General features: G+C 40.0%; 1 protein-coding gene across 2 annotated transcripts; it reads left to right on the plus strand.

The window, feature by feature from the left end:
• The first annotated feature begins 1,225 nt into the window (after positions 1–1,225).
• On the plus strand, positions 1,226–8,645 carry LOC148035463 (uncharacterized protein At5g02240-like). Of its 2 annotated transcripts, none has more exons than XM_087677415.1 (7): positions 1,226–1,628; positions 1,896–2,167; positions 7,066–7,102; positions 7,203–7,300; positions 7,386–7,447; positions 7,532–7,655; positions 7,864–8,645. In XM_087677415.1, the coding sequence occupies exons 1-7, from the start codon at positions 1,571–1,573 to the stop codon at positions 7,879–7,881; spliced, it is 669 nt and encodes a 222-aa protein (XP_087533541.1). In that variant the 5' UTR covers positions 1,226–1,570; the 3' UTR covers positions 7,882–8,645. The 2 variants fall into 2 exon arrangements, with proteins under 2 accessions (XP_087533541.1, XP_087533539.1); XM_087677413.1 differs by having other exon boundaries at positions 1,231–1,628; positions 7,762–8,633.
• The last annotated feature ends 4,778 nt before the right edge of the window (positions 8,646–13,423 follow it).

Genomic DNA, 13,423 nt, shown 5'->3' on the forward strand with positions numbered 1-13,423 from the left:
TGTGAACATGTGTTAAAAATGCCTCCATCCAACAGAATTCAATCGAAATATTATGCACATTTGTTTCATTTCTACTTTGCATTGGAGTTTGGTCCATCTAATATACTAGAAATATTTGTGATGTGGTTACTAGATGGCTTGAGTTTATTTGTACTAGACCTACAATTTTTATATGTGATGATGCAAAAGTGATTGTTCTTTTTCTTGTGAACAAGTTGCCTTTCTTGGCTTTTTTGGCTGCCAAACTCTAGGCCATTGTTTTCATTCTTGGGTTTCCCATTTTTCCTCAAGTGTAAGGTATGTATACATGAAATAGTTTCAAAGATCTTATTGATTTAATATATAAAGGGTTTATAACGATGATTTTCTCCACATGTCACCTTTAACAGCTTTTATATTTTGTATCCCTTTCCGTGCGTGCGTGCATGCACGCACGTGTAGTTTTGCATTCTCACAAAGATGTAATACAATCCATGACTCATCCACTCTTTTAGAAAGAGTATTGATATAAGCACACTTCTATTATGCCTTCTTCACAAATTTTAATGTTTAGCTATATAAACCTTTTGAACCTTTTTTGAGAGATTATTACTAGTTTAATAACTATTTGGTTAGCATGCATGGATGAGTACATAAGTCTGCTTGCATATTTATTTGCAAATTTTATATCTTTAACATGCATACATATGCATGTCTACATACAAACACTCACACGCTTGCATGCATACCTTGCACATCTCCACACAACTTGCACATATCTACGCATACACATTTGATTTGTTGCGTGAGTTTCTGAACCGAGTATATATAGTAGAACAATAGAGAAAATTGTAATGGATGTTGATATCTCTCTCACTGTTAATTATATTGTACAATGAAAGCTTGAGATTGAACATTAAAAAGTATTCACATGTGATTCGAATAATGAATTATCAAAGCTCTCTAGAGAACTCATCATTATCCTAGATTGAAGGCATGGCTATGTAAATTCTCGAATTAATTAGTACTTTTAACTATAGTTTCCTCATCTTCACTCAGCCTTTGAGGATAGCCTCTACTCATGCTTACAAGTTACACTAGGCGCTCCGCACCTAGACTCGCTCCGGCGCGCCCGCCCCCGCGTTTTCTTTTTTTTGGGGGGAGGTGGGGCTGCCACGTGGCACTCCCTTGTGATTACATCACCTAGTAGAAGGTTCCTTCGTTCAAAGCGGACTGATGAGTCATGAGTTATTAACACCTGCGAGAAAGACGACGGTTGAGAGTGGATTGAGAGGCGCCATTTTAGGAAAGGTGGAGATCAGTAAGCATGAGTCATTCGGAAGTCGTGTCCGGAGGACTTCTGGAGAGTTCCATTTTCGGCGCGCATCGATCATGGCCAGCGAGCAAAGCCTCTCTTCTTCCACTGCTCTCCGCATTCTCAACACATCTGCTTTGTGCGCTTCGTCTTTTGCAAGCGATCGTGATCGGCTCCCTGCCTGCGCGACAAGCTCACGCCACCTCTGCAAGCTGTCCAAGCGGAAACCCGTAAACCTTCCATCATCATCGGAGAGACTCCTACCGTTCACCTCAGATGGCAGACTCGGATGGCATGAGAACCGTGCTCGTCACAGGCGCGGGAGGAAGAACGGGTGAGCTTTCAACTCCCGTTCTTTGCATCTTTCGCCTGTGCAATGTTGTTTCTTTCAATCACATTTCGAGTTCAAACAGCATCTTCGCGTCTGCTGCGTAGTTTCATTCCCGTGCTCTTTCAGCCATTTTTTGAGCTTAAACCATATACCTGAAGAAGTACATTGGTCTGCATGGACGGCAAACAAGGGGTCTGACTACTCCAATGACGGTTGCGAGTGCCATGCCGTATTTTTCTCTTCCTCGGGTTTTGTTTTCTGGCTATGCAGGAAGGATTGTGTATCAAAAACTGAAGGAGAGGGGTGATAAGTTTGTGACACGAGCACTTGTCCGCACTGCGGCCAGCAAGGCACGTATTGGAGGTGGTGATGATGTATGCATTGCTGATGCGACTCGGCCACAGGACTTGCCTCCTGCATTCAATGGTGTCGATGCAGTGGTCATATTGACAAGTTCCATCCCGAAGATGAAACCTGGATACAATCCAGCAAGTGGAGAGCGTCCAGAGTTTTTCTTTGATGAGGGAGGCTATCCTGAACAAGTAAGAATTTCTGATGCATTAGTTTGATCAAGGTGAGGCCTTCTTACACACTTTAGAGGTTTGCCACCTTTTTTTCACTTAGGGGTACCCATGTGTTGATTTTTTGGCAAGAAAGTTGTTGACCTTGATGATATTAGGATATTATTGTGTATATTTGTCATTATTTGGGTTTTAGCTAATTAAATTGTTGTTTTTTAGTGCAAGAAAAACTAACTCACAAGTGCTCTCTAATAGTGTATTGAGTGTTAGGACTTGGTGGACCGAATAAAATTTCATCCCTTTTTAAAAAGAAAAAAGATTCACTTTAAAGGATTTTTGTTGTGATGTGTCATTTTAATTAAATAAGAAGTAGCTTTGTAGGAAACCCTCTACAATGCATTAGTAAGTGATGTGTGTGTCAATAAGGATGCATCATACATTTGGTGAATTAGTATTGTAGCTGAAGCAGGTGGTATAGTAGTGAGAGCGTGTGGACTATGTAGCATCGGTATGGCTAGGCCTAGAGTAGTCTTTGCATGATGAAGAAGATATGAGCTTTGTAAGTCTTGAGGATGTATTGTAATACTTTGTTTGGAACTAGAATTGGCATTGTGTGCATAGAAGTACAATGAGCAGTATAGAAATTGGCATGATTGAAGAATGCACAGAGGCTTTCCTTACAAAAACAATAGGTTTGGGAACTATGTAGTCCCTAGATGCTACTAAGTGTTGGATCTTTGGTCACCCACCATGAAATGTCTTGATGCCATCAAAAACTTAGTTGCCCAATTGCCATATATAGGTACTTTGGCAATCTTGATTTTTAATCCCAATTTGAGATTTTGCATTAACCATCAAAAGATGTATAGACAAGGATATGTTGGACTGGTTGAAGTTTGCATCTTTCTTTGAGATTTGGAATCGCCAACTACTTGCACATGGCTGCTTGCTATATATTGAAGCTTGGGGAGAGAGACATTGCACAAGAACACCATGGTAATTGTTGTGTAGGCATTGAAAACACTAGTAAGAGAGGATTGGGCTAAGGCTACTATATGTCCAAAGTGTGATAGCACTTACCATGTTTACAAACAATCTCAAGCTCAACCTTTGCAAGTGGTTCTTGGGTATTTTATTCGTGAGCTCCATATGATGATTCACACCTATCAACATGTTGGTGGAGTTGTCACCATAGACTAGGACTATGATTGTTTGTGAATGCCATACTGTGCTTATCAATGTGTTAATGGAGCTTTCACCACAAATTTGGGGCTAGGATTGTACCATGCTTATGGTTGTTTCTAGCTAAAATGATGGTTGTGCTTTCCATGTAGTATATTTAGTATTTGGACTTTTCTCGTTGTTTTGACATTTTTTTGTGCACAAGAGATTTTTGTAAAAAGCAAGATTTGAATGATTTTTGGGACTTGCGGATTGAGTGCTTATATTTAAACCATGAAATGCGTTGTTTGCACTTGTGTAACCTTGAAAACGTAGTTGGTTCAAATCCATGTTTATGCATTATGCAAGATTATGGGGTTAGGGTTTTGACTAGAGAGTTTTTTCATACTAATGCAAAAAAATCTTGCTAAGTCAAGAAAAGCTAAAGTAGTGTCTATATAAGGTGAATTGTCACGTAAGCTTAGGTAGTAATTGTTGTGATGTTTGCAAGGAAACGTTTTTAGGAGCTACGACCATGTTTTTATCATAGAATGTAGACATATGAGGCTCAAGAGGCCACGATTAGCATTACACATAATTATTGACATGTGTGATGAAGGGCTTATGTTACTTTTTTATTTGACCAACTCTCAACTAGACATTGAATATGTTGTGTATGTGCTAAGTCGTTTCTTTTAGCAATCTCATCATTCTTGTTGGTATGGAGCAATGAAAGTTCTTTCGTACTTCAACTTTCAATAATCTCATCATTTTCATTGATAAGAAGCAATGAGATTCAGAGATATATCAGATTATGATATTACTTATGGGTTAGGACTCCGACTACTTGGATCCTTTAATGTAGATTAGAGAGGTGATTTAGATTCTAAAAGTTGATAATTGGTTATTATTTCACTTTTAGTAGCGGATCTATTCTATGGAAAAGCAACACGTAAGAAAATGTTTTCACTTCTTCAAAAGAGGCTGAACACAAAGGATTATTTTAGTCAGCACAAGAGGCTATGTGGCTCCTACAGCATTGTGAACATTACATATTTTGCAAAATCTTTCTATCACCTTGTGTTGTGATAGTCCGAGTGTGATAGGTGTTACTTGTGATACCATCTCTTATGTGATGATGAAGCATATTCATGCGAAGTATCATTTTATTTAGAGCAAGTTCAAGATGATGTCATTAATCTTGAATATATGTCTACATATCCTAATGTGGCTGATTTATTCACCAAGCTACTTTCAACTTTAGAGATTTCTTACATGTTGGATTGGATATCCATTGGTCCTTTCAAATGGACTGGAGGAGGAGGATGTTAGACGTGCCAAGTGCATTTGGTAACAATTTACATTTGAATCATTGTTTACCACTTTGGGACAAATTGTCCTTAGGAAATTAAGATGACTTGATACTTGACTGGCCCCAAAGGTTGGCATCCCTTTTTGGGGGGGGGGGGGGGAGGGGGTTGTGTGTGTGTGTGTGTGTGGATAGATAGATATATTTTTAACATTAATTTCAAACACCAGTACAATTGAAAATTGGTTGAAATCCCCAAAAAGAGTCGAGCCTTGTCGAAATTTGGGATGGATCGCTCTTTTAAGGATTCAAATTTTAGACGAACGCTCTTTAAGGATCCCTTTTGTTGAGCACGGCAAGTGCTCTTCAAGAGCAAGGAGTTTGCTCGATGAGGCTATTGAGTTGTCCTTATTGGCAACATAACATATTAGTTTCATGGTGATGATGATCTTTGCCTTATTTGCATCATCTATTGATAGGTTGCTGCTGAAATCTTTTCTTCCAAAAAGACTTCTTTGTAAAACTGGTCCTTTTTGGAAATTGCTTCTTCTTCTTGCCAGGATCCTGCTTAAACTGAGAATCCTTCTTTTCAGTGCCTTTAAAGCTGTCAGCTTTTCCTTTTAACAATCCATTTGCCACACCAACATTTTCAATTAATTGTATCATATTTGTAACCCTAGTCTTGGTACAATAATCCCTGATGGCTTCGGGCAAACCGCAACAATGCTTTTCAATTTGTTCTGACAAGGGCACTGTCCTCTAAGAACTTATGGGCAAAAGTGCTTCCCAAAATTTCTTATTGTACTCTTCTAAATTCGTACAATTTGCCGCGTCCAATTTATGCCATGCAGTCATGACATCTACTTCAAACGTGTTAGTTAACCATGAGGCTGCAAACAACTGTTTGAAATGAACCCAACTCTACATGACTTACTTTCTTTGGGTGTGGAGGTTGTATCAACCCTTGGTGGATCTCGTTTAGGGATGTCCCCAGCTTCTGCTGTAGATCTGGTATGTTCAGTACCCTATCCCTGATCTGAGAGGGTGTCCTAGGAATACATCATGTATGCCCCCTCTTGGTCAAGACCTATCATTGAGTAAGTGGGGGATGCCATGGAGCTTTGATCTTAATTGGCCATTTGTGGTCCATTTGGTCATTTTGGTCCATTGTGGCCAGTTGTGAAGTGGCTGAACACTTCGTCCTCCCGGACATTTTAGTCCGCACTTTGTGTTTTCTATACATGGGGATCTACTGCTCTCTTTCTTGCCTCTGGCCTGGAGATCAGATGGTGGGTCTGTACTCTTGCATGCTCACTATGGCTCTACACAATAGCATGTGTAGAGGTGCCCCTTGTATGAGCCTCACTCATCATCAGTCTGAGTTCATCACTGTATCTTTGCTCTTTAATATTTCTGTCTTCGTGTTCCCTTCTTGTGCTGTCATTCCGAGGAGACACAGCATTGCCCATCTAGCTTCTGTGTGTAACACCGAGAAAGCTGTTCAGGAAAATTTCCCTTGATTGCAGATATATTTTGCTCTGCTGCTTTTCTGATGGACACCAGTAGAAAAGTGCAACTCTCTTGTGTCCACAGACTTCGTGGAAGCATATGCATTAAAGTGAAGTGGATGTGCAGGAGCATGGATCCTCAATTGAATTGAACTGAGGGCCTCAAGGTCCAACACTGCAAACTTGGACTGCGCATTTGGCTCAGCTAGAAGGATTGTGGGAGTAGATTTTGCTCAAATGCTGGGCATGCATCGACCAGCTCTTGTGAGAAACTGGAAAGCATGAATGACATCCAAATGTCCCAATTAATCAGAAAACCCTTGTGGTGCCATGGATTGGCTACTTGCATCTTTTTCACCTTGATTTCCTTTAGTCTGGTCTCCGTGTCAAACTTGCATCTCAAATGAGCAAGAGATTAAGGTTTTACTTGATCAATGGCCACTTTTACATTTGTACAAGGTCATGTTTTTCTACCTGTCTTTGAAGCAAAGCAAAGGAAAACGGAGTTGAGAATCTTAGTTATGTTTGTTATGTCCTGCTTCCATGGCTCATTCTAGGATGCTCCTAATTGGGATCATAGGAACTAAATCAGAGTTTGCGAGTGCTGTGAAGAGCTTCTTGTTTTTAACAGTAATATGAGACCAGTCTAAGAATGATATTTCATTCATGTTGCCAATGGTTAGACTGATGTTTGTTATGATTAGATTTGTGTGTGCATGTGTGCGCGTGCGGAGGTGTGCACATGTGATGTTTGAGTTTTTTGTTTGGGGGGTGGGAGAGGGTATTTTGTGGTTTTGAAGCATAATACTGAACAACTGGGAGTGAAATGACATTGTCATTCATTTTACCAAATTTGATGTGTGATCTCTGCTTTTATGAGATCTCGTTTTTATCTTTGTCCTTTTTTTTTTGGGGTGTGGCTCTGGGTGTTCTGGACACAGATTGATTGGCTTGGACAGAAAAATCAGATTGATGCAGGTGCAAGTCCCAAGTTTTTGGAAGTACCATCTGTAATTTCTGTAACAGTAGTCTTCTGTTGCATTTTCTTTATTAATGCCAGTACTGGCTAACCATGCAGCTAGAGGAGGAGGTGCAAGGCATATTGTTTTAGTCAGCTCAATGGGTGGAAAAAATCCGATGCATCCTCTCAACTTGTTGGGAAATGGGAAGATTCTGGTGAGATTCAGCAGGTTGTGTCTTTGATTTATTGATCTGTCGTGTTGTGCAACATCTAAAACTTGATTATTTGTCATCTCCACAGATCTGGAAGAGGAAGGCAGAGGAATACTTGAGAGATTCAGGCTTGGCATATACAATCATTAGGTGATCAGACAAATGCAATGGTGTTTTACTTTCTGTTAGAGAGAGAATTGTGGGAATGATACTCAATGCAATGATGCTGTTCAGGGTTGGAGGCTTGCAAGATAAGGATGGGGGTAGGCGGGAACTTATAATTGGGAAAGATGATGAGCTTCTGTCGAGTGTCTACAGAACTATTCCAAGAGCAGATGTTGCTGAGGTTTGTGTCCAGGTAAACTCATTGTGAAGAGTTGACTGGTGGGTAGGTTAGAATTACCCTTTTTCTGAACTGTATTCCTGATAGCAGTTGATTGTTTCTTCTCACTCAAAAACTTTAGGCACTCCACCATGAAAATTCCAAAAACAAAGCATTTGATCTGGCTTCTAAACCTGAGGGAGAAGGAACAGCTACAAAAGATTTGGCAGCTTTATTTGATCAGGTGCATGACCCTTTTTGAGCCAAAGGTTGGAGGCTATCGGTTCCTTCGAAGTGTCTAAAACTACACCAAGCACTTAGCTTTCTTTTCAGCCTTTGTTCACCGTCAATGGACATCTTTGTATCCTGGATGTTGGGCTTGTTTCCCCTCTTGATTCTGCTGGAAAGACTGGGAGTTGTACACATGGCTTATTATGAGCATCGAACTCCAAATGCTGGGTCCTAGTTTTATTATCTTCACTCTTCAGAGAAGTCGCTTACAGTCAAGATTGGTTTCATTTTCTTTTAGGCTATCACCTGCTTTCTAGACTTTGAATGTGTGAATACTTCAATAAAAATGCGATAGCATTTAGTCTTCATTCATTATTCATGATGGAACCAATGACTTCTCTCATAGACTGATGGCCCTGACTCTCCTGTAAAAAAGCTCACAAAGGTGAACCCTTTTGGAAGTTCTGTGTCTCTTTTGTTGGGTGTCAGTCCAGTTGTGTACATTCAAAATTGAAGCTTTTGATGCAATAGATTACACACTTCCAATCCCATCAGAGTCCAAAAAGGTGGGACATACTCTACTCAGTCAAAAGTTAAAACTTTCTAAAAGCTTGTTTCTTTGCTGACCAGCAATAGAGTTGTACATGCTTTATTGAAGCTTTTGAATTAATACAGAGTTGTCATTCTATCAGTTTCCTGAAAAATATTGGAAATTTCAAGATATCTCCTGTGCAGTTGAACTTGAGGAAATGCTCTTCTCAGTAACAATCTGATATTCAAATTTCGAAGGATACATTTGTTCCCTTCTTTGTAATCTCCCACTTTTTGTTATTTTTTATCATGTGCAACCATCAACAGCCTCCATGATGTCAACTCCAGCTTTTTCAGACGAGCCAGTTTGTGTGAAGTGTAAGTGTGACAGTTAAAAATTGAAAGATATCTGAAGTCAAAGGTATCATAAAAACTTGTTAAGGTGTACTCAAAATCTTGTGTGATTGAAAAATTGACGGTAAATAGGGATATGTCCATTCTGAACCTTAGTATGTGCGCTTTTGATGCATGGAGTTTATCCAAACACTTCGGCTTAAAGATGACATGTTTACACTGAAATTGTACAGCACTTTTAAATGGCTGGATATCATTTGACAGCTAAATCTTCTACAGGATTGCTATATTTGAGATACTACAAAGGACTTAGCAGTTAATCTTGATATGATTTGGGGTTGGGATGGTTTGTTGGCGGTGTTTCTGGTAGTCACAATTGTTACGCAATGGGCTTCTGACAAGTTGGTGAGTAGTTGCAAATTGCATCCATTGAAATTCTTCTCATCTTGCGGTCCATTGACACACTACTTTGGATGGGCTGGTCACAATTTTTGCAAGATCCTAATGTGTATTGTTAAGCACTCTTTGTAAGGCAGGGCAACAATGTGCCCTTATCTTAAGGGCAGTGATGTGCTGCCTACTCTTAGCAGCTAGTTTGTCTTTGGATGCTATGGTGGCAAAGAGGAGGCAGATGCCTTTGAGAACATAGAATAGTATGTGAAGACCTATTGTTGGAGCATAACGTCTCAGAGTTGTGATACGTGTTTTATAAGCTTTATTTTATAGCTTGAATTGGCGAGCCGTTTTCTTTGGAAAGACAACTGGTGGCCTTCAAATGGGCCTGGTTTGGTGTAGAAATTGAGTGTTTGTTGATTTTTTTTTTTTTTGGAAGTTGTGTACAAAGATGTGATAGATAGTATTACCGTTTGTTAAAACCAAATAAGTTATATGATGTATTACTTAACTTTATATTGCTTCAGCTTTCATGTTGGAACAATAGTAACAAGGCGAAGTAACTCAAGTGGCAATAGAGACCTTTTCACTTAAAGAAACAAAAAAAAAAACAAAAGTTGAGCACGCAATTGTGATAGACAAAAGACATTTTGAGGAAAAATGGCGCTTGCAAATGTGGCTTGCTAAAACCAAAGGCGACCAGTAAGTTATAGTGTCTTGCTTTTAAATTTGAGGCTTGACTTTTAGTTTGAAACAAAGAAAAGTGAAAGTGATTCAATTAGCAATGGAGAAGATGTCATCTAGAGATCATGATAAAGAATAAAAAGTTGAACATGCAACCTAAAAAGAACGAATATGGTATGTACAAGTAAGGGAGATACAACACCTTTTGAGGACAAAAAAATTAGGGTGGTTCAAAAGGGTGCACACATAATTAGTCTCGATGTAATAAATGCCACAATTCCCCTTCAAGTGAAATTGATATACAAGGATTTTAACAAATCATCTCATGGTAGATACCAGTCTTTCAATATTGCAAACAATGTAGCAATCAATGCCACGTGGTTTTCCTCAAATGTAGATCCACTTCGTATTGATGGGTCCTCTCTCTTTAAGTAAGTTATCTAGATCATTTGTAATTCTTGACTATACTCATCCTACATGGTATGGACTTGATCAAAATGCTATTTCGTGCTTTCTTGAATGAGATGGGTTCCTCTCCATGTTAGGTAGAAGCAATAGAAGCTTGGTCATTAACAAATGAAGCATGCAAAGAGCCAATTTACTATTCTTGAAAGTTTGTAAAGCCCATTTGGCAAGGGCTCATTAATGGTTTCTTTGTAAGTATTGACTCAGTCTACTTGGCCAATGATCAAGGAGCTACATGAGGTTGCTAAGAATAATTATTGGAGCATGTAAATGTTCTCTATCAAGTTTCCTTGCAACAAATAAAGAAATATACTTATGACTCAACACCATAGGGTGAGTCTGTAAAAAGTTGTTAATAAAGGGTATTGCAAACTACAAATGCTATCGATTCAAGTTGATCTTGTAGGGCTACAATGATTGCTATTTAGAAGTAATTTCTTATTTGCGCTAATTGAACCGCGTTAATGGAATCTTATGTTGCTAGTACCACTATCAAAATAGACATTTGAAACAACAATTGCTATGTCTCGTGAATAGATAAGGTTGGAAAGAATGCAATTGGTTTTGTTGGTTGATCGAACAACATCCTAAATGCTTTTACATTCAACTGGTTGTTAGTTGTTATTTGGATGATTATTCCAAGTGCTTGTGATTTATGGTAAATGCATGGAAAGGGTCTGTGATGACAAGTCGGCATAAAAATAAGCGAATGTTTTCTTGGAATAAGGAATGAATGCTTTGTTTGTGCTTGATTCTTAAAGGATTTAATTAAGGAAGGATATATTTCACGGGTGGATTACCTCCATGATCGCACCGCAGATTAACCCGAGAGGACACTGCTTGATTCATGGGCCAAAGGTCGAGTGGTGAAAAGGCCAACCACGGGAATGATGTTTCTCTCCACTACATGGTAAGTACTAGCCCTTCCTCTTAGTACTTGGAGTTGGTATTTCAACTACTAGAATTTTCCTTTTCTTTGGCAATCACTACATATCCCATCATATAGGAAGAATGGTGAATAGTTGGCCTCATCAAGCTTGTCATTGATCATATGTTGATTGCATTTTTCATATATGTTGATATCTCATATGTATTATTAAAGTTTGTAAGATATAGTTGTAAAATATTTCCAAGCCTCGAATAAGAAAAGGCAATGTCCACATCATGGTGCCATTTGGATCTTACACAAAAGTGAAAGGGAGCGACGGATTGAAGGTTGGACTTCAGAGCTATGGCGGGAGAACAAGAGCAAGAAAGGGAGATACTAGAACTGGGAACTTTAACAGTCACAATATGTGACCGGGCCTTTTTTAATTCAAATTGTCACTAAAAGCATAAAGAATAAAGTGACGGTGATGGGCGCCCGCCACCTGCAGTGTGTAGTGACGGTGACTGTCAGTGTAGTAATACACGGGCGGCTAGGCAGAGGCGCCTTTATCCCCAACAACCTCCCACTTAAAGGTGAATCTGCCCCACTGAGGAGTCAAAAGAAAAAGAAAAAAGACAGTACAACATGTACACGTACAACATGATGAGGAAAGACATCATCTCATCCCACACCCATCAACCTCCTGAGGAAGGCAAAGCGCTCTGTAGAGGCTTTTCGTGAGCAGATCTGCAGGATTCTGGTCAGTCGAGATCTTGACAAGATCAACAGACTTGTCCTCAATAACCCTACGTATGAAGTGATACCTCATCTTAATGTGTTTCGTCTTCGCATGGAAGACCGGATTCTTGGCTAATTGAATAACACTCATAGAATCCTAATGCACTGTAGGGATAGCATTAATATCAAGGTCAGCAACTAAACGACCCAACCAAATAGCCTCCTTGCAAGCCTCAGTGGGGCTGCAACATGCTCGGCCTCTGTAGTAGAAAGGGCCGTGCATTTCTGTACCCTGGACATCTAAGAAACAGCACCTCCAGCATAGGTGGATACATAGCCAGAAGTGGACTTCCTACTATCTGCATGTCCTGCATAATCAGAGTCAGTGTATCCCACGACTCTTGTATCTTGGCTGCCATAGCATATGCACATATCTGTAGTGCCCTTCAGGTACCTCATGATACCCTTCACAGCATCCCAATGCTTCTTGCCAGGTGTAGCCATATAGCGTGCCACAACACCAACTGCAAAGGCAATATCTGGACGAGTGGCTATCATGGCATACATAAGACTGTTCACTGCGGATGCATGGGGAACCTTGGCCATCTCGGCCTTCTGCTCTTCTGTCTGCGGATAATCAGCCTGTGATACCTTCACACAAGAAGGCAATGGACAGCCAATAGGCTTTACGTCCTGTATGCGGAAGCGCTCAAGGACTTTATGAATGTACTCCCTCTGTGACAAGTAGAGGAGTCCCTGATGCTTGTCGCGTCTAATGCGCATACCAAGTATGTGAGCGGCGTGTCCCAGATCTTTCATCTCAAAGCTCTTTTTGAGCTGAGCCTTAAGAGCATCTAGTTCATCATAAGCTTTCCCTGCTATCAACATATCGTCCACATAGAGTACCAAAATCAATAAAGAACTATCATGAGCTTTCTTTGTGTAAAGATACGTATCCATAGCTCTCTGGCTGTAGCCCTGTGACTGCATAAAGGCATCAAACTTATGATACCACTCCCTAGGTGTCTGTTTCAAGCCATAAAGACTTTTCTTCAATTTGCACACTAGGTGCTCCCTGCCAGGTTTTGCAAAGCCCTTAGGCTGCTCCATATAAATCTCATCATGCAAGTCCCCATGTAAGAAAGCCGTCTTGACATCCATCTGGTATAAATCCAAGTGAAGCTGAGCAACCAAAGCCAAGACTAAGCGCAGGGTGGTCATTTTAACCACAGGAGAAAAAACCTCATCAAAGTCCACACCATGCTCTTGGTTAAAACCCTTTGTTACCAATCTAGCCTTGTATGCCGGCTTGGGGTGTACAGGGGTACTTTTTTGCTTGTATACCCACTTGCATGGCAAAGCCTTCTTGCCTGTAGGCAAGGAAACCAAATCCCAAGTGTCATTCTTATGCAGGAAGTCTATCTCAGACTGCATAGCCCTCTCCCAGGAGTGACTGTCACCCTTGTGCATAGCCTTATTATAAGTGAAAGGCTCTCTTGCATATGTAACTAAGACATAATGCATCGAGGGCTGAAATCTA

This window comes from Lygodium microphyllum, chromosome 5, assembly GCF_053477565.2.
Source record: "Lygodium microphyllum isolate KBCC chromosome 5, Lygodium_microphyllum_v1.1.10, whole genome shotgun sequence".
In the NCBI taxonomy this organism is placed as follows: Eukaryota; Viridiplantae; Streptophyta; class Polypodiopsida; order Schizaeales; family Lygodiaceae; genus Lygodium; species Lygodium microphyllum.